A 22,422-nucleotide genomic window follows, 5' to 3' on the forward strand; every position below is an offset into this window, starting at 1 on the left:
TGCAGAGAGAGACCTGGGAGTCCTGATTGATAATAAACTAAATATGAGCCAGCAATGTGCCCTTGTGGCCAAGAAGGCCAATGGCATCCTGGGATGCATCAAGAAGAGTGTGGGCAGCAGGTCAAGGGAGGTTCTTCTCCCTCTCTACTCTGCCCTGGTGAGGCCTCAGCTGGAGTACTGTGTCCAGTTCTGGGCTCCTCAGCTCAAGAGGGACAGGGAAGTGCTGGAGAGAGTCAAGCGCAGGGCCACCAAGATGATCAGGGGACTGGAACATCTTTCATACGAGGAAAGGCTGTGGAAACTGGGGCTGTTTAGTCTGGAGAAGAAGAGACTGAGGGGAGATCTTATTAACATTTACAAATATCTAAACGGTGGATGTCAGGAGGTTGGGACATCCCTTTTATCTATTGTAGCTAGCAACAGGACAAGGGATAATGGGATGAAGCAAAAAGTTCCACTTAAACATAAGAAAAAACTATTTCACTGTTCAGGTGAAGGAGCAGTGGAACAGGCTGCCCAGAGGGGTTGTGGAGTGTCCTTCCTTGGAGGTCTTCAAGACCCGCCTGGACATGTTCCTATGCGACCTGATCTAGGTGACCCTGCTTCTGCAGGGGTGTTGGACTAGATGATCTCTAAAGGTCCCTTCCAACCCCTACCATTCTATGATTCTGTGATTCTATGATCCTTTGCAGTTACATGATTCAGTGCATGTGGAGTGTAAGGAAGTAAATCTCTTTTTTTGCCTTAAAATTTGTTATCTAATGATTTATTTGGAGGCCGTTTTAATTACCATGATATGAGAAATGTTAAACAATTGTTTCCTTTTCAGTTTCCCACAAGTCATGATTTCACATATCTATCACATTCACTTTCCTTGAGAACATTCTTATTGTAGTCTATGGAGAAAGAGTAAATAGGTCTTGTTCCGTATCTGATTGTCACTTTCTGATATACTGCAAATTTATTTCTGATGTGTAATGGTCAGAACTTAAAAACTCTGTAAAGTAGCATGATAATTTCTATTTCTGTTCCATTCCTTTCTCAGTGTTTTTACTGTGCAGTTTTTTTTTCCAGTTACTGATTAGATGCTTTATTTGGACTATTCTCTTGTGTCTGTTCAGTTCATTTTCATTGTGGGATCAGTATAATAATATGTTTATATGACTGGAAGGAACCAGTGCCATTAGCAGACAACATAGATGTTCATAGCTGGTTATCAAAAATACATTTTTAAATATATGAAAGAACAAACTGTAGTGTGTAGCTTTGTAGAGGAAGAGAGATTTAGTCATAAAACCCTTCCTTTTTTTTTGCGTTAATTAGAAAATGGTGAGGTGATAGCAGCTTTACTCATTTGGGCTGTTTGTGAGCTCAGACATGGCAAGAAGAAAATAAGAAACTTGGGTTTGTTAATGCACATAAGAATTGGAGCATGTGAAGAAATTTCAGACTTTAAAAGGCAGGCATAATGCAAAACACTTTTTTTAACAGACTAAAAATAGACTGCTGCATTTTTAGTAACTGTTATTTGTAAGGTCTCGTGGAGTCAAAGCGTGATAAGAGATGTGAATGGAGTATGGATGAACATAGAAACTGTATGACTTCAGAACTTGAGACGTAGCTTATCAAAATTGATTACAGCATGCACTAGAAGCCTAACTGTTAGTTTTGCTAACAACTTTGTCAATCAAATAAGCCTATTTTGTCATGTATTTCTTTATATATGGGTTACTAATGTTTACATTCAGTTCTTAGACAAACACCAAAACCTTTTCCAAGCAGAATAATTATCCTGAAAAGGAAGTCCTCCAAGTTATCCCAAATAGCTAGAGGCCCTGTTGAACATTTTTGAGGGTTTTTTTGTTTTTCTTTTTTTTTAAATGTGTTTATTTTCCAGCAGGGAGTTCAGGTGTTAGCCTCTTGAATGGCTGCTACAATATTATAAGGTAGGAAAGAATTGTGTAAGGCCAATGTCATTGACTCTGAATGACCATGTGAAAAATAATACCACCATCACTACATGCCCTTTTAGAGTGTAATTTTGTGTCTATATCTGATGTGATACTACTAGGTCTTGACTGGGGCAATATTCTCTTGAATTTTGCAAACACACTACTAATGATGAAAAGTGGTTTCAAAGCTTTCACCCATTCCCAGCACATGCACAGAGCATCTCTGGAACAGATAAAATTTGAATGAGTATTTGGAGAGGGTGAACCCGATAGCCATTCACTCAGAGGAACATAGGTACTATATAAGAAATGTTGACATGTAACATCACTTCCCCACTGATACTTTAGTGTTCATTATAGGCATTTACTGTATAGATGGCTAATAATGGGGAGTGATTTCATCATGACATAAAAAAGGAAGTGCATGAAGATATTTTGCATTGTATGATGCATTAGCTAATTTTTCACTCTAGAATAAGACATTTTTCAGTACACATGCACGTTTACGTAATTGCTGTACAGACCAAAGAGCAAGAAGAAGCATTTCTTGTTATCCTCTTTTTCTCAGCTATTAGGTAAATGTATTATTTCTGTAGCACTCTTCATCATGGAAGACCTCAAAATGTTTTACAGCACTTCAATTTTCATTGGCAACATTTGCAAGTAAGGGATGAAAGCTGTTATTTCAACATTGTTTTCCCACAGTTGTATAGCTGATAAGACTGCAAGTCAGTGAGTTTTTTATGCTAATCTCCAGAAAAAGGTACTGATTTCTGATGAATGCTGCAGCACACTGAACTGTGCTATTTCCTTCCAAGCAGAAAATTCTCTTTCCTATCACTTTTGTGCCCATAGAAGCAATTTTTGAAGGCCATTCATCCATTACAGACTGCAGACTCTCCTTCTTAAGCAGTGTTTCTAGTGGGACAGCACACTTTGCAAAATGTATTTTGTGTAAACTTACTAGATTCTCCAACTTCACTCTTTGTTAGTGTTTCTGTTCTTCCATCCTCCTCTAGCCTTCTTGGTCTGGCTAAGCCAGGCACTGATACTCCTTTTGCAGGTATATTATTTTTTTTAATGAATTTTGTCAGTAAGTAAAATTTTTTAGTTTAGAGATGAATCTCTCTTGGTAGCAGAGTATTTTGTAAATACACGTTCTTAACTACTCTCTCATATTATTATTTGGAGACTAATAGATTGTATACCTTAAACAAATACATATGATTTCTTGAGCAAACTACAAGCAGAATTCTAGAAAGAAGAAAACTTTAGCACTGTTCTGCAGTCAGCGTCCAAACGACTACCTATCTTCCTGTGGTGGTGTGCTGCATCAGTTTCCCACTGCAGTGGGAGGAAAAAGTGCCAAAACCTATCCAAGTTTCCCCTGCTTTCCATGTGATGTTAGGCAATTACTGAACATCATGTATTCTTTGAGCCTTAGGCACTACCCAAGCACCTCAGATTATTGTCTAGGCATGCTTTGGCAAGTAGACTCTTCTACCCAACTCCTCCTGAGAAAGGCAATTGCCTATGTCTTTTCAGTGCTTTTACAATTCTATTATTATATGAATTTCAGTGACAAGTACAGGATTTTTGTTTCTATGGAATGCGTATCAACAGGATCAGGCTTGCAGTCTTTGGTTTAAGTTAAAACAGTGTCTGTGAGTATTTCTGAGCACCAGAACAGTTTCATATATGGTTGTTAAACTGTTGCAAAGGATTTTGGTACCTTTTGGGCTTGTCTCAACTTCTGAACAAGTCCAAAACTTAGTGTGGGAATTGGTGTAGGTTAGGTGCCATTTTCAAGGAGATAATTTGAATGTTGGTTAGAAAACAAATTCTCCTATTAGAAGCATTTTTGTTTACTTGATTTTCCCTTGATGTGGTTGCTGTTGATGCAGGCCAGATTTTCATCCAATTTGTCTGTTTAAACTGATGAAAGCAGTGGAAGCTTTCTCTGCATCCTGTGAGGTTTGTCTTTCCACTGATGTTCCTTCTGTGACACTCTCCTTGAACACTTATTTAATCATATCTCCTGGCTGTTCTGTTGAAATTTCAGTTTCCCATCCCACTTTCTCAAGTGTTCTCATTCTGCTCAGAGAGCAGCAATTGCAGTGAAGTGTTCTAATTTATCTCTGTTCTCTGAGCACATTTGAAGGCCTTGTCAAGGAAGACAGAGAGAAAAAAAATCGTGTGGACTATTATGGCTTTCATAGTAGCATTTTTAGAGGCTTTCAGTAGTTTTACTCTCTGCATATGTTATTTTGTGTTAAGGTGTGGTCCAAGAGAAGTCATAGTTTAGCACCTCAGTTTTGTTGATTCTCGCTATGTAGTGGTAATTTATAAAAATAATGAACATTTCAATAACAGTGGTCAAAATTCTAGGCTTTTATTTTTACCAAGGGTTGCCTCTTTAAAGAAATTCTTATGTAAGTAAAGGACAGATGTGGTCAAGTTGGAAAGGGTAACGTAAATAGGAGTTAAAGGTCACCAGAATAATGCAAGAGTGGATCTAGTGAGGATCTTCCTGGATAAGTCAAATGTAGGACTTAAAAACCTGGTATTTGTGTGTGCATACTAATGCCAACATGTCTCTTGATTGTCCAGTGGGTGACTTCTCTGTGGAACTAATGCGTGCGAGACCAGTAGTAGTTCCTTTTATAAAGACAAAAAAATTTGATCAAGTAAAAGCAGTTGTGATCTCTACTCTGAGCTCTTCCTCTATTATTTTTCTTTCCTCAGTGTGTATGTATTTAGGTAGTAGTCAGGTGCTCCTAGTTCGGGCATAAAGATTCCTTACAAACTAAGGAACAAAGGTTTTGATGTTGGGTGTTTTGGTTTCTTTTACTTTTAGGCTCCTACTTTTCTCTCCAACTAGCCAGCTCATTTAAAGCTCAAGTCTTAACACTGGGCATGAAGGCTGTTTTATATTCAACTCAGATGATGAATCACTAAATGAAAATGTATTCAGGGAAGCATGAAAAAATTCAGTAGGATTAAATAGCAAAGCATAAGGGCTTATTCCATGCAGGAACAGCCTTTGAAAGCTAACAGCAAGCTAAGGAGAGAGGTATTAATTGTGGAAAGTTAACATGTAAAATGGGAATCAGGAGAAGATTCTTCAAATCCTTTCAGCTACTGAAAGCATTGAAATGGAGGTCTACAGTTTACAAGTGTTTAAGTATAAAGAGAGGTAGAAAATAAGGCAGAAGAAAAAAGTAGAAAAGAAGGATAAAGAACAATTGTTGAAGCTGGTGTTCTGTACCTCTTCATAACCAGCTGCCTGTGAAAAAGGTCTCTTCTACCCTTGAGTGTCTTTAGACATATTTGATCAAAATCATTGGTTATTTAAGGTGGCGTGGATGATACCTGAGACTGAGACATAGATGAAGTCAGTATCCATGTTCTTCTATAAATAAATAAATAAATAAGTTTGTATGCAAGGCCTTGATGAACACTGGCTTGACAACCGAAAGTACTTCCTTCTAGCACTTTATTATTTAAAACCTAACCAAAGCAGAACATAGGTCACTTTCTCTTTGTGTCTCTGTGTCCCTATTTACTGAGTGCTTTGAGAGCTCGAAAGTGCCATGCCAAGTGCCTCACCATCTGCACTTGAATCATCCACGGTACACCTACTTGGACTATGTGCAAATCCATGTCTTTTCCATAGAAACTGGAGTGATGATGCAGGACTTATCGTGACACTTGATCATGACAATCTGAAAAATACTCTTGAAACATGTAACAAGGATCTCTTTTTTTGGTCTGACTGACTGCTTTTCCTACAGGTAAGCTTTTCTTGTTTCTTCTCATCTCGAGATGATGGAAGCTGCTCTGATACCTGCACTGAGCAGTACTCCAACCCTTTTATTTGCTGGAGTAGCTCCATCAGTATCAGTTGGACAGTATGGCTTAGCCCTAGCCTTCTGATGAAAATACCTGTTTTGGTGTGTAATTTCTATTTCCACAATTGATTGGAAGAGGATGTGCTTGGTGCATTCTCATCTATCTGAAGCAGAAGGAGAAGTATGTACTTAAATATGTGGGGCTTATCTCAACATGCAGATGTGCTTTCAGGGAGCTATAATTGCTTTACTTCAAATGACTTCAGAAAGAGTAGTTTACCAACTTATCATTTGTAGTCTTCACTATCCGAAGTGCCTTTCGCAGAATCACAGAATCTGAAGGGTTGGAAGGGACCTTGAAAGATCATCTAGTCCAACTCCCCTGCCAGAGCAGGATACTTAGAGTAGGTCACACAGGAACTCGTCCAGGTGGGTTTTGAATGTTTCCAGGAAAGTAGACTCCTCAACCCGTCTGGGCAGCCTATTCCATTGCTATGCACCGTTACAGTGAAGAATTTTTTCCTTGTCTTTCTTTGGAACCTCTTATGCTCTAGCTTGTACCCATACTTCATAAAATAACTGAAATAATTTTGACTCCTTTTCAAGCTACTTAGGAGAAGTCATAGACAAGAGAACATTTTTATTTCTAGGGGAAACTTTTTACAAGCCTTTGAAGAAATGCATTTATTTCTGTGGAACATCTGTAGTATTCTTCTCATGTTCTAATGACATCTGTGACCAATTTTGTAGTCTGTTTCTCTTACTATGCTTATATAGGCTTCAAAAATAGTGGAATTTGTTTGACCCACATTGTTGGGTACCACTTGCTCAAAAAAACCCAACAGTGTCACCCTGCTTTAAATTAAACTGTTCACCAGTCATTCCATGCTCCTGTACTCTTCACTGAAATATTCTGGAATAGCAAGGAAATTACAGGAATCAAAGTAAAACTAATATAATATCTTTTATAAAAAAGGGTAGATATAGTGACTAGATTAGCAGGGCCTACTTATCTAACATGAATCTCAGGCAAAACAATAAAAAAGTGGTATACTCATCACTAATAGCTTTGGAGGACAGGATTATAATTAATGCAAATCACTCATGGTTACATAAAAAAAAAAGATCCTATTGAAGAGACCTTGATGTGCTAGCTTTATTTTGGAGGTTACAAGTTTGTTTTAAAGGAAGTAGGAACTTCAGAAAACTGAAGTTAATGCTATTTTCATGTCTGACAGCTCACACACCTCTTACATTACCTGCCAGGTTTGCTAGTAAGTTCCAGACACTAGGCAACACGATTGTAGATAGTTACAGCAGAACACAGGATATATTAAGCTCATACCTGTGTCTTCCTCACTGAAAGTTTTTTGTATCTGTCATACAGAGATGATGAATGTCTTCCCAACAAGTTCATAGTGGTGTTCAGATCAGTACTGCCTCAAGATTGTAAGCAGCAGCTTCTGGGTTCACTTCTAAATGATAAGAGCAGTAACAGAGTCTTACCTGCTCAGAAGATATCAACAAGAACCCATCTGATGATTAATATCTGTTTTTCATTTTCTTAGTCTCTGCAGTGGTCTATAGTATTTGTGAGTGTCCTCTTACCTTTCTCTCTGCTTTCTGATCTCCACACATACTAGGAAAGAAAAGCAAGGGGAAGTTTTTTTCTGCCAGTAGAAAGTAGAAACAGTTAGTAAGTGCTCTAAAGAGATGCAAATATCTGGAGAGCTATGTGATTTTCTACAGCTTCCATATTTTACCAATTGAAAAATTTTCCTATTGCTAACTCACCTTACACACAAGCATTCAGTCTTTGTCTTAAAGTAAAACTTTGAAACCAAAGAATTGTAAATTCTTAATTGTTCAAAACTGTTGGTAGTCAGAGTGTTGTTTAAATATAGCAAATCTGTCAACAGTACCCTAAAATACCTCTTCAGAAGGCTCAGTAAGCATGCGTATTAGATGAATTCAAAGACAGCGCAAAGAGGGTTAAGGATTCTCCTAGGGCATCTTAAAGACCTGTATGACTAATGCTTTTTTGGCTGTTTGTATGTAGTAGATCTGTCTTCCCATTCATTGCAAATTTCTGTACTGAATCCATCAAAATGATCACTTTCTTGCTGGAAAACTAGGAAGCTTGAAACATTTAAGCTGGGCATTTCTGTTTCTTTGCACATGATTCATCGCTTACTTTGCCTCATTTAAGTGTTTTACACCTCATTAATTCCTTGTGATTATATTATGTGTCTTGGTTCTTTCTGTTTTGTTTGTACTGGACAATAGGAATTTTGGTTTATTTGTCTTTCTGCATTTCAAACTTTGGTACAGATTGTTCTCCATTGTAGCTCCTCTTTCCATCTACAACAGTGTAAGATTCTTTCAGACATCAGCATGTTGCCTAAAAATTGAGAGAATGGCTTAGTGTCACAGTATTTTCTCTACTTCTCTTGTAGTAGATATACTGAAGACTTGACTGCTGTGAAAACAGAAGATTGCCAGCTGTGCCATATGCATGTCATCTAGTAGCATGAAGAGAACCTCTTGTGTAAGTTAGAGGATGCTGAGTCTTCCAAATTAATTATTGAAAATGGCATGAGAAACATAAGATAAAGAAATGGGAAAAAAGGTCACCAATCATAATAAGATCTTCTGAGGAGTCTCTGAGAAGCAGCTTTTAAAAATATAAAGCAACAACAAAACAACATAAGCCTCCTAATTTATAAACTACTTGTTTTTCAGTGCTGTCGCCAGAACTCTAAATGAGAGCTGCCTTTGTAGAATCCTTTGTCTTCAGCCTCCCGTTGTTCCAGATCACTCTGTTCTTATATCCTTCTGCTTTCTTTCTGTTTTTTCTCAAAGACAGATACCGAAAGTCAGCCCCGTGCTCTGGATCATATATCTGAGTGATTGCTTCATACTATGTATCTATTGTTGTTTTGGGGTTTTTTTGTCTTCTTTTACAAATTCAGAGTTTTTAAAGCTTTGGAGTGAGTTTGTTTTTTAAGTTCATGATTGCAACATACTAATTGAAAGACCTCACTGCAAAAAATGCATTATGATGGATTTTTTTCCAGATGCTGCTAACAGATGGAATTTTATACAATTTTTTTTTATTTTACTACTTCAAACATTGTTTTTAAAATAAGATCTTATTTCAATACCTACTTGCCTCATGTATTCCCAAGGCTTTCTCTTGTGATCTAGTTTATAAAACAAATCATTGAGACAGAATATGTCTTAGTAGTAAACACACAGCAGTATTTCTCTTTCAGCTATCAGGCTGAAGGCCGAAGAATATGTGTTCTTGCAAATTTAGAAGTATGCAAATCTTCAACTTCTCTTCAGGAAATTAAATATTTTTGACTGTATGGGTAGAATCTGATGAGAATTCAACCAGTGAAAATTTTCCAGTGAAGTTAATTAAAGCTGGTATCCTCAAAATGCTTTGCATTAATTTTGTATCAGACTATAGTTCTGCTTTCTTCAAATTTCAATAATCAAATATTAATGGTTACTCAATGTGTAGCACTGTTTTGAGTTTAAAAAATATCAAGGGGCCTGTTTCTAATTGAATATTGGTGTCTGGGGAGGGGAGAAGTAGATATTGGTCCCTTTTTCCAAAGGGGAAATAGAATCTGAAGCCTGAGCAGAAGAAGGTAAAGGGCATATTGTCCTTCAGGACAAGAAATGGCAGCAGAAGGCAGAGAGCAAAGTAATTAACAGGTCTTTCACCAGAAGAGAAGGTGGCCTTTGCTGTGCCTAATTATACAAACTGTAATTTAAAACATGCTGTCTTGATCTCACAGTTGGATCTTTGAGCGCCTGGTTCATGCCTGCTTAAGTTTTAAGCCTGTGGGTATATATCTAGGTAGTCTTTGCCAGACACCAGAAGGTGAGAGGACAAATGGCCTTGTGAAAAGTTAGAACTCTTATCGTTTGTAAATCCTTTGTAGATTAATGGCTTTGTCCTGTAATGTTAATATTTTGAATTGTACCATGATACAAAGGAGTGTCAACTTTAGTGTAAACGTGGGCTGTTATCCTTCAGCAAATAGAGGCTAAATTCTTATTTTATTCTCTGTGCAGATGTCTGATCCAAATATCTACTTACTTGTATTATATATCAGGAACAAGCAAGTCTAGAGCAGGCCAAACTAATGTCAAGGAATCATCTTGCCAGGACACAATAGTGTGAGTTTAGGGATGAATTTCAGCTATGACATGGTGATAGTGACAACTTTTTAAACTTGCTGGTTGTGGATTAACAATATTTCTGTCAACAAGTACCCTTTACTTCTATAATGCTTTTAATGAGACTGGACTTTTGAGCCATGAAAATATCTTAAGAACTGCAGTTTGCCTTAAGAGACTAAATTCAAGACTTTCTTATCTTATTTATTCAAGACTTTCTGATCTTTCTTATTTTACTTTAAAACTAAAGGCATCTAGAACTGGTGGCCAGAGTCTTTCTGTGTGCATGCCTTCTGTTTCTTACGTAATACTGCCTGTGATCTCTGGCAGCTGTAGGACTCTCTGATCCTAAACTCACTTAAAAATAAGACAGCAGTGTGCTGTTGCATACATTTTACCGCTAGGTACAAAAGGAGTGACATACCAACTCAAGTTTAGTGGAGGCTACCAAAACCATTATGAGTTTGGAGCACGTGATGTACGAGCCATTATTGATGGACCTGGGTTTATGTGGTATGGAGAAGACAGTACAAGGAAATGTAACTGCACTACCTAAGGAAGGGTTATGGAGATAATGTAGACTTTTCTTGAAAGTGTATAATGGGTAGATGCCAATGGTCACAAGTGGCAATGACAGAAAGTCTAACTACATGAAAGGGAAATCTGTCACTAAAGGAATGGCTGAGCATTGGTACAGCGTGTCTGAAGTGCCTGGAGAACCTCCATCCTTGGAGAGATTCAAAATTCATCTAGAGTCCCTGAGCAACCAGAGTGAAGTTTGAAGTTAGCCTAGCTTTGAGCAAGTGGTTATTTGACTTAATGGCCTCCAATTGTCTCTTCTAGTCAAAGTTTTTTCTGTTATTCAGAGATCTGTTGATTTACTAGGTGTGCCTGTACAAGCCTATCAGTCCTGACTCGGGGTCTGAGTTGAGCTTAATTCTCATCGTATCGCTCATTACATGGGAGAAGACCCCCAACTCACTACAACTCCCCTTCAGGTAGTTGTAGAGAGTGATCATGTCTCTCTTTAGCCTCCTCTTCTCCAAGCTGAATAACCCCAGCTCTTTCATCTGCTCCTCATCAGACTTGTTCTCCAGACCATTCACCAGCTTGGTTGCCCATCTCCAGACACGCTTCAGCACCTCAATGTCCTTCTTGTAGTGAGAGGCCCAAAACTGAACACAGTACTTGAAGTGCGACTTCATCAGTGCCCAAGTATAGGAGGACAATCACTCCTCTGATTTTGCTGGTCTTGCTATTTCTGATACAAGTCAGGATGCCACTGGCCTTTTTGGCTACCTGGGCACAGAGCTGGCTCATGTTCAGCCAGCTGTTGATTAACACCCGCAGGTCTTTTTCTGCAGAACAGATTTACAGCCACACATCCTCAAGCCAGAAGCTTTGCATGGGGTTCTTGTGGCCCAAAGGCAGGACCCAGCACTTGGCCTTGTTAAACCTCATACAGTTGGCCTTGGCCAATTTCCCCAGCCTGTCCAGGTCCCTCTGAAGAGCCTTCCTGCACTCAAGCAGGTCTGCACACCCACCCAGCTTGGTTTCACCAGCAAATTTACTCAATCCCCCCAATCCAGAGCATTGATAGGATATTAAACAGAACAGGCCCCAACACTGAGCCCTGGGGAACACCACTGGTGAGAAGCCACTAACTGGATTTAACTCCATTTCCCACTACTCTCTGGGCCCAACCATCTATCCAGTTTTCCATCCACCTCAGAGTAGGCCCATCCAAGCCATGGGCAGCTAGTCTCTCCAGGAGAATGCTGTGTCAAAGGTTTTACTTAAACTCCAGGAAAAGCACATCCACAGCCTTTCCTCATCCACTAAGTGAGTCATCTTGTCATAGAAGGAGATCAGATTGATTGAACAGGACCTACCCTTCATAAACCTATTTTAAATGGGTGTGAACCTTTGGTTGTCCTATATGTGCCTCAGTGGCAGTCAGGATGATCTGCTCCATAACCTTCCGCAGCACTGAGGTCAAGGTGACAAGCCTGTTAGTTCCCAGGATCCTCCTTCCAGTCCTTGTAGATGGATGTTACATTTGCCATGCTCCAGTCCACTGGGACCTCCCCAGTGAGCCAGGACTGCTGATAGATGATGGAGAATGTCTCGGTGAGCACTTCCACCAGCTCCCTCAGCACCCTCGGGTGGATTGTCTCTGGCCCTTGTGTGAGCCATCCCATCGATTTGTGTGAGTCAAGATGGAGCAGCAGGTCACACATCATTTCCCTTTGGACTAAGGGAGCTTAATTCTGTTCCCTGCCTCTGTCTTCCAGCTCAGGGGGTCAGGTGCCGAGATATGACTCTCTGTAGTCTTTCAATTTGTGTTCTGAAAAATAGGAAACCTCCACTTCTGGATCATACTCCTTAATTTATTTTTGTTGGTTTTAGTTGACTCTGGAGTAAAATATGAGAGCAGTTCTGGAAGTCCTTCTAGCTCTTGGTGTTATGCACAAGGCAAGCTTTTCTGTCTCAGTGCTATTTACCAGGAATAAACTGGTTAAGATCACGTGAGAGAGCTTCAGTTTGACCTGCCACACAGAAAATGTCCAAAGGCTCAAGTGCCAAGACTATGATTTTCAGACTTCTGTTTGAGGAACAGAGCTATGGCAAGCTGGTATTCTCCTGAATCTTCAAGACATGACCACAGTGTTCTTGTGAAGAGATTGCTTTTTTTTACGCATCTGTGCAAAGTGAAATTCTCATCAAGACAATGAGATGCAAGCTACATAAGTAATTCTATATTTAGGTGTTTATAAGTTTGTCATTGTTTGGCGTACCTTACTCTGTTGCAGAAAAACACAGATGTGACAGCAGGCATTACAAAGTAAACTTACCCTTCTATCAAATCTACCCACATAAAAGATATTCAAGAAAAGCTCTATCACATACTAAAATCTGTGAAAACTAAAACAGACCTGGGAAGCAAATTAATTTAACTTAATTTAACTTGGTAGCTGTATATCATTCAAACTGTACTTCAGATAATCAGAAAAGAAGTTGTAGTTGTAACTATTGTTCCTAATGTGATAACATGAAGTACTCACTTTGTGTTGGAGCACAGGCTTTTTTTTTTAGTCTAACCATCCTGCACTATTATAGTTTCTAATTCACTTTTACCTATTTATAATTCTTGTTTTCTTATAACAAATCTACCACAGTTTTATAGCTACTAAATTCTATGCTGATCTACTTGGTGCTAACTATGATCAACACAATGTTTTTGAGACTTCACAGCAAACAGAAATTGAAGCATGGCATGTTTTTGTCTATGTTTCTTTTAAGGAAAAAAATATATTCAGCTAGGTTGACCTGCTTCTGCAGGGGAGCTGGACTAGATGATCTCTAAAGGTCCTTTCCAACCCTACCATTCTATGATTCTATAATCGTGTACTGAGAGAAATTTTCTAAATATAGCATGTGAGCTAATGTAAAGCTAGTTATTCTTCTAGGTGTACCTCATAAGCCTTTTCTTTCTAAGAGAGAACCTTATCTAGTATCAGGCATGATTCTGTCTCTGGTGCTTCTCTGACCTGTTACTGTTATTCACGAGTGCCCAAGGTTAATAGGAAGAATACAGAAGAAAGAACACAATGTGAAGCTGAACAGAGAAAAAAAATGTCTGAGTCATAAGGTTTAAGTCCGAAATACTTGATTGTTACTGTTGTAACATCTGAAAGACATAGCGCTATGCAGTGATAGCATTAGAGCTCACTGGAGTGTTTAATTACATCCTTAATAATCAGACTAAACCATTTTGCCATTAGCAATGTAATCACCATCTACATTTAATGCAATTAGACAGGGTGGTTCATTTTGTTTAGCGTATCGGGATTTTTATTTTGTGTGGTCGTCATACTTTTGTTTCTTTTTGCTTCATGTTATCATTTAACTAGAAAGATGACTGAAAATGTTTTAAATAAGCTTCATTAAGTAAGAAACATTTGTTTGGTGTTGTGTGTGAGGAGTGGGAGAGGTGTGGTTGTGGTTTCTCTGTGAGTGTAGAGGTTTTGTTTGTTTGTTTTTTTTAAAAATAAACAAACATGATGAACATGGTGTCTGCCTTTTTCTATGCTACTGATTTTGTCAGGAGGATGGCACAGCTCTTCATTTTAAGCCTATCTTCAAATAATGTCCTCTTTCAATTGCCAGACTCAGAGAATCTGTGCACTTTTACAGACTTTCTGCAGTTGTATATGTTTTAAGAAAAGAAAAAATACCCTTCTACATTTTTTTTTCTGGGAAAAAAATGTTTAATATATGCCAAACAGGAGAACAATTAACTTAAAAATACCTTTAATGGACCTAAGAATCATTATGTAACATGATGTATGTGGAGTGTTAGGCAAACAGCCAAGTTCTTTATCTAATGGCTAAAAGAAATGTAGTGATTGCCAAAAAAAAACCTTGGCACATGTATATCATTACTGTCTGTGTTCTTCCAGTACTGATATTATGCAAAATAGCTCTGTGGAAAGGATGGGACACATGTCAAAACATGTGGATTCAGCAGTGCTTCACACAGACATGGAGTGCCCAAAGTGAGTCTTCATCCAAAGGTCAGCTCTGGGGAAACAGTTTTCTATTTCAAGTAGCCTTACAGATTCATGAATTTGTTTTTACTTACAGTGTTTTGCATATATAAACTTTTACAAAAGTTTATATTTAAATATTCTATTGTTAATTTTTGTTTATTTATTTTAAATTTTTACTGTTGATATTTGAATAATCCCAGTAGGGAGTTGAGCAAAAAGAGTGGCAAAATACAAATAGGGGAAAATATTTCTTCCTTCTGAAAGTCGTACTTAAGGATATTCCTTATTAAAGAAATGTGCTTAGGAGGAGTATTTTGGAAAGAAGGATTTAAAATGGAAAGACACTGAGGCTGAGCAGGCTAAACTTAAGATCTCTCTTATTTGAATATTGATTCACTCAGAGTGATGAAAAGCTTTTCTGAAAATTCTGATGCATCTTGTCTTTCCATTTTTAGCTCAGGTCCAGTTTCATTGGAGTCTATGATGAAAACAAATATGGTATATTATCTGTTGCTCAACTATCAGTACTGTTTTTGAAAGTCCTGGTGCTGCTTCTGTTGGATCATGAGGAGGATGTAGCTGTAAAATATTTATTAGCAATGAAAAATTTTGTTGAAGGGAAGAGTATAAAAGTCACTTTTGGTGGCTGGTGTGGCAAATTTCAAGGATATTTGACTTAAAATTTACTCAGCTAAAGGTTGCCTATGAAGCACATGTTCATTGAAGCTTTTAGTCAAGTGTAAATAGTTGTATTAGAAAATATGGACATTAATTGCTTAGTAGTAGAAAAAAAAATGTCTTTGCATTCCACACACCCTCCCTTCCTGCCATCCTTCCCCATGTATTTTGCGGTATGGGTGACTTTCTTAATCAGCTGAAATCAAAGCGTGTTTTTCATTAACTTCAGGTCTTGAACTTTGCATTACATCTTCAATATAAGGTGGTGTCCCACTTTAAGTCAAATTTTTGGAAGTGATAAAGACTTGGGTTTGTTAGTTTATTTCACTATTTAGACCAACATGCTTTTTCAAAAGGTTCATTCTTACTGATTTCTGAAGTGTGAAGTCCTTTGTAGTATCTCATGTTACCTCACACTGAAAATACGTGTCTCTACGTGCTAAGTTTGTTTGCCTAAACTTGGCATATTACTTGCATATGGACATGTGTCTTTTTACCTCTTGTTCTTACTTTTAAAACAAGCTAATCAGTGCTTAGCATGAACAGAGAAGCAAACATGTCACCTCTTGCAACATGCTTGCATCCTTTGCACTTCTTGCTCTTCTGAGAGGCATTAATTCAAGTGAATAATGTGGTGTCATTATGGAAAAAAACCTCATAATTTTGTTTCTATAGCGAATACTTTCTTGGAAGTAACCTGCAGGCTTGAAAAGCTGGTATATGCTCCTCTTCTACATTTTGTGATATAGAAACCTAAAAATGTCAAAGCTAATCTCCTGTTTAAGTTATTTTAAATAACAGAAAAAAGATTCTGTGTCCTCTCTGATGTAAAACAATGTCTTCAGTCTTGGACAAAAAAAACTCCATTGCTTGTGATGTCTGTAAAAGTCATAGCTACAGTGATCACGATTTTTGAGCGCACTGAGATTTTCTTGGTCTGTGATGGTCAAGACTGGTGAGATTAGTGCCATATTATGTATTGCTTGTAGTATTAATGTACTTTCCATATAGCCTTTGCTTGGAAGGAGACTGCCTGATGTCAGCTGTCAGATATCAGGGATATGTAACAGATGAGATCATCACATGTCTGTAATTTCCCAGTATTCAGTGAAAGAAGCAGCAAGGCCAGTCTTCAATAATTAGTGAAGTTTAAGGAAGACACTAGAAGGTATAGTAGGTGCTTCTCATGGCCATTTATATCCATGTAGTATCTTATGATGAATGAATGCGAATTTTATTGACTACACGAGGTGAGGCTACCGCCCCTGTAGCCCCTCGCTACCAAAATCTGGCCTAGAGAAAGCCACTACACCTGGGTTCAACTTCACTCCTCCAGTTCCTCACCCTTCTACTTCCTCTCCACCACCCAGCACACCAGGGAGAGGGGGAATGGGAGAGTGCAGTCAGGTCAGACCATAACAGTTCCTTTCTGTTGCTCCTTCCTCCCTCACACTCTTCCCGTCCTGCAGCATTGGTTCTTTCCTTGGGCTGTTCCTATGGGCTTCAGTGTTGACTCTCTCCAAGCTGCATCAGGCAGCTCTGGTGTGGGGTGTACTGGCAGACAAATGCCTGCTTTGCTATGGTCTCTTCCGTAGGCTGAGGGGGAATCTCTTCTCTGGTGCCTGAAGAACCACCTCCTCTTCCTCCTTCTTCAACACTTGTGTTTCCCCTGCTGTTTCTCACTCTTTTTGTTTCCTTTTCCTCCTCTACCTGTGTAGGGGTTTTTTATCTTTCTTAAATATGTTTTCCTAGAGGTGCCACCATCCATGGCTGTAGTACTCAGCTGTGCCCTGCAGAGTCCACAGAGCAGTCCCGGGCTTTTCTCCCAGAAGATGCCCCTGCAGCCACCTCACTGCCAATGCCATTAGTTCTCAATTACTTAATTCTTTCATTCTTGTTATTTCTAAAATTTCGTTTTTACTTGAACAAGGCACTTCTGTTGTGACTGGAGGCAGGGTGGGGAGGAGTGTAGTTATGTTCTTCCTCTTTGAGGATGTACCTTCAGCTTGCCTTTTTTGGGGAAAAAAAGAAATCTCAAGAAACTCACATCTGGGAGTGATTCTGGAGAGGATTTTCTTTGCCAGGATTTCAGAATTACAAATCTTGGGAAATATTCTGCCTACATATGCATTCTTACTGTAAGCAGGCAGCTGGCAGTTGCTTTCATTATCCCCAGTACACCATCAGGTAAGAGAAAAAGGGAGAGGTTCTGTGCTTTGCATGGCCTCTGAAAGCTCAGGTGAGCTATTCAAGTCAAGTATGATCCCCTCAGGAACTTTGTACAGTAGTAGGGGTTTCTGGAAGATCAACTCCTGCTTGTATCCAGGAAACATAGATTGCATGTTATTGCATTTTGTTGGTTTTATGTATGTAGGGACACTATATGTTCAGAGTCTTCGTAGGCTCTTCTTCCATTTCTTAGTACTTAGCAACTGCTGTGGAAGGGATAGTTGTGAGCTAGAATTAAGAGCTTGGGCTGCAGAAAATATGTGTTAGTTTGGTTGGATAACTTTTATTGGTGTGAGTATAAAATGTCTACTGTATACTTTTTTAATAGACTTGATCTCTGAAATCTCTGAAAGTGATTGAGCAATTTGTTATGGTTGGCTGAAATCAATGTGGTCTTAGAGTCGAGGAAATTCCATTTTATTTATATGCTTCCACCATACCCTCTTGTGAATTGCCAACTTTGTTATATTTCTTCATTTGACCCTCTCTTTTCAGTGAAGAATTGGGACGTTAGGCGGATAAGAATTTGACTTGTAGTTTGTTTAGAAATTGAGTTTAAATATTTGACCCTCAAATTCAAAGCTATAGCTAGCACTGATTTTAAGTAGCTCTTATTTGCAGAGCCCGTACAATCCTTAATTATAGTTGGGTTTCATTTGTCAGAATACTCAGGTTTGCATCTAGATAGGCATTGTAAGCCTGAGTGTCATGGACAGATTGTGTAATGCAACACAATTGCTAATTAAATACTAGTAAATGCAAGCCATTTTTTAGTTTCCATCTGGTATCAGCACACTGAAACTTGTCATCATGGTTAAGGACAGCACTCTGAAGTGCAGAATTTTTAATCCTAAGTGTTCAAAATGATTCTAAGTCACAGAACGTTTCAGGAAGAAGGGTGGCTGTTTATTTTTATTTTTTTCCTCATTGCATAATTACATTATTTTTTTAAAATCATGGACCTGCAAAAGAGATTAAGGTTTTTGTCTTCAAACTTACTGTGGCAAATGGGAATGCTTTCTTTTTGTGTTCTTATGATATCAATTATTTGACCTGTCTTTCAAATGTCCATACATACTGAAAAGTATAAAATGCACACACTAAATGAGTATACTGAAGGATTTCCCAGTTACATAAGATTTCATTATTAATTCTTTTCTCTCCTCCAGCAGATGATGCATCCTTTTCAGGTTTCAGATTGTTTGCTTACCTTAAAGGAGACGCAAATGTTGCTGCTTTTTAGGTCTTGACCTGTGCTTTCAAAACAGTATCGATACCAATTTCAATCTGAACTGTACTTTTTATGTGGTTTTTAAAGAATAGACACTTGAAATGCATCACTCTGAGAGGATCACACTCACAAAACCTTGCTGAATCATATTCTTGGGTATCTTGGCTACTATGCCTGTATGAGGCTATGCATATGGACATGGAAAATTGCCACCACCACCATTCCTGTTCCTACTACAGTCTACTCTTTTTAAGAAAAAGTTATCTTTAAGACTTAAGATCTGGCAAAGAATTGCTGCTCTTTTGCCCCTCTTCCTTTAAAAGACTGAGAATGGACTTGCCTCTGCAATGGCCTTAATTTAGAACTTGTTCCTATTTTCTCTGGATCTGGTAAACATCCTCCCTCTAGCTTACTACATAGGCACAACTACTGTTGAGCAAGTTAAGGTGGACAAGGAAAAGAAAATAATAAGACATAAAATACTTCCTTTCACTAAAATCTCTTGTGTTATTATACCTCTCTCCTTTGATCCCTCAGCCTGGTGCATATTAAGGCCCTCTAGAGAAAACTGGTGCTTTAACAAGAGCCCTGGGTTTTATATTCATCTACATACTGTCACAGAAATGAATTAAGATTCCCAAATAAGCCAGCAATAAGAAAACAAAACACGTCCGTTCACACTTGCAGCAGCAGCAGTAGAAGGTTGTAACAAGAAAAATGCTGTTTGAGGCTGGACAAATTGAATGTTTAACAGGACTGTTCTGAAGGGCTGCATGTAGGTACCTCAAAAAGCAAATGCAATCTCAGTTCATGGAATCTGCAATATGATGTTAAAAATATTTAATCTTGTCCTAAAGAGTGTTGAAATTAACTTATTTTATAATGAATTACAACATGAAATAATTGCATATATGTTCCTTCTGTTTAGTCAATTAAATTTATAATAGACTTAATGTAAGGAGGATTTAATTTTTCTTGACTGGTGGCATATTCTACATTAGAATCATAGAATAGTTTGGGCTGGAAGAGACCTTTAAGAAGGTTTTTTTAATTCTTAAAGGAAATAGAGTAAGACAAAGAACAATCCAGATTTCCCCCCCCCGCCTTGTAAATATATGGCCGTCATATACTTGGAGAACATCTGGCAGACATATAGCAGTATTTGAGATATTTATCTCCCTGTGCTATTGTAGGAGGTGTGTCTTGAATTTTGCAATCAGAAATAACATTGTTTATCATCTTCCATAGCTACCAAAGCTTCTCAGGTGATTGTCTAATAATGTGGTAATAATATCTGTGTCCATTATAAAGAATCAGTAAAGTATTTCTGCTGGAAACAAGTCTAAAAAAAGCAGATTTTGGACGATTATTTCAGGAAGCCCTAAGTAGGCTACGCTGTTGCATGGCAACAGAGCCAGGCAGTCCTTAGACTCTGAAGTAGTCAGTGTACACAAGGGAAAAGAATGCAAAAATCATGGAAACCTTAAAATGTAAGGCTGAGACTAAGAGAAACCAATCTGAAATGATATGCAATATAAATTGTGAATTTATTGTGTGAAGTACAATAAATTGAACTGCTTTTATGTTACAAAAACTGAAATACTCTCAGCCAAATTGTGCACTTTTTTTGTAGCTTCTAGATAGTAATTAAAAGAAAAGCAGAGAGTCTGGTGGCTGAGAACCAGTTTAAATGTAAATACGTGTTAAATGCCACAGGAAAAATTTTGCATGGAAAAGTTAGTTTTTTATTGACAAACCAAGAAGTTGATTGAATATACCATGAATGAAACCTGATTAATATATTGTGACAAACAGTTTCAAATACTTATACTGTGTAAATGCTGCTTGTCTTATGTTCACAGGTCTCCAGGCTGGCCTAATGGTATTTATCGTTACAGATACTGAAAAATATGGTGTAATTGGGTGTATCTCCAAGCTTGCATTGTGAGATCTTGACAAAAGCATATTATGCTGTAGCAGCTTTGTTTTTGCAAGAGATAACTGATTTTATTAAAAGCAAATGTGGGAAACAATATTTAATATTTGGTAACACACAGTTGAGGATGATCTTGCTCCCTTCCAGTACTGTTTTTGCCACTGACCAAGAAGAAACAGTAAAATAGGCTCTACTGTTCTGGATGCTGCAACACATACTTTCACGATGAGTCATGACTGCATGATTTTAAAAGGTAGTCACATGCAGACAGCTAAGCTATTCCACCAGAAACTACCAAAAATATAGGTAATACAAGAAATATTGCATTTACAATGTCTTAAAGATTTGAGGAAAGTATCTTGGTGGGGGGAACAACTTTAAATACTGAGGAGGAGTTTAAGGATGGCTAAACTGTGAAGCATTTAGATGTCTTGAATACTCGATAGCTTTACTACATGTTGTACTGAATTAAGAATCCTACTAAATAGGTCTGTACGAAACTTTATGAAAATGCTAGTACATCCTGCTGTCCACACAGAATACTGTATAGCCTGAGTTTTAAATGCTGTTATGATACTGTTATGTAGACATTTTCTTTTTGCTGTTCTAACTGCATGCTTTCCCTTTGAAATACTTTTGTTACCGACGAACTGCTGCTGTAAATGCTGTAAATATATCAATCAAATTGTCAGAATGCTGAACATCACAAAATGCAAGCTTTAGTTAACTTGGGAATGAGAGCAATGCAATGGGAAAGATAACTATTAAGCCAAATCTTTTGCAGTGAGATAAGAAGGTCTTCTAAGAAAACCTCATGCATTGCAATTTCAGAGGAAAATGAGTATTGTTATAACATGAGTACTGCATGGACACAAAGTACTTGCCATAATTGCATTAGATCTTGGTTAAGCAGTAAGCGGTAGAAATACCCTGCTCCAAGGTTGGAAAATTAGAATATTTAAGATGGAATCCTCCAGGATGAGAAAGGTGATACCTATTTTCTTTGTAAATATACTCGACAATGTTAAAAGCAGATGCCATATAAAGATACTATAGAAAGAATTAGTATAAAATTTTGTTAAAAACTTGACCAGGTTGTCTTGTCCCCCCATCCTCTAAAACATCACTTCAGTGAGCCAAACCTCTCTTTGAAATCAATGACCATGTATGAAATCCTTGACTCAAAGTCTACCTCTTGGTAGAGCAGCTGAAGGGATTCACCACAGTCGAAATTATCTTTCTGGTTGTACAGGCTTAGCACACTTCTCTAACTGAACTCTGAATTCTCTAAGGCAATTGCTACTTTCCCCCCATTTCCATCTGCTTTTTTTTTTTTTTTTCTTCTTGATCTTATCCTCCAGACAGAGTTCCCTTTTGGATATCTCCTCACCTGAAAGCTGATATTTCACACACAAATGGTGGTTTTGCATTTCCATCATACTCCCTCAACCTGGCACATAGAATCATAGAATGGTAGGGTTGGAAGAGACCTTTAGAGACCATCTAGTCCAATGCATGTATAAGTCTTGGCAACACTAGCTAACACCATCTCTGTGTTACCTTCACTGACTTTTAAAAATTAATTAGCACAACAAAGCTATACATTTTATCAGATTGGGTATAAATTAATGTGGAAGAGATCCTCTTGGATTTCTTGGCTTGTAACTAGCTAAAATCTTTATGTTGGTTTCATAATTTGCTGTTACAAATTGCAGCAGCTATAATAAATTACTTAAGGATATTTAGCCATTCTGATCTGTAATTTTGGGTATTTCAGCCCTGATAAATGAATGGAAGT

General features: G+C 38.0%; 1 protein-coding gene across 2 annotated transcripts in view; it reads left to right on the forward strand.

Annotated features, from left to right (window-relative positions):
* Positions 1 to 22,422, forward strand: part of PKIA (cAMP-dependent protein kinase inhibitor alpha) — a 52,160-nt gene that overhangs the window by 6,406 nt on the left and 23,332 nt on the right. For both annotated transcript variants that reach the window (XM_061994498.1, XM_061994499.1), the window contains exon 2: positions 8,260 to 8,351. In XM_061994498.1, coding sequence (XP_061850482.1) covers positions 8,319 to 8,351 — 33 coding nt within the window. In that variant the 5' untranslated portion in view covers positions 8,260 to 8,318. The remainder of the gene's footprint in view (positions 1 to 8,259; positions 8,352 to 22,422) is intronic.

The sequence above is a fragment of the Colius striatus genome, chromosome 4 (genome assembly GCF_028858725.1).
Source record: "Colius striatus isolate bColStr4 chromosome 4, bColStr4.1.hap1, whole genome shotgun sequence".
Classification (NCBI taxonomy): domain Eukaryota; kingdom Metazoa; phylum Chordata; class Aves; order Coliiformes; family Coliidae; genus Colius; species Colius striatus.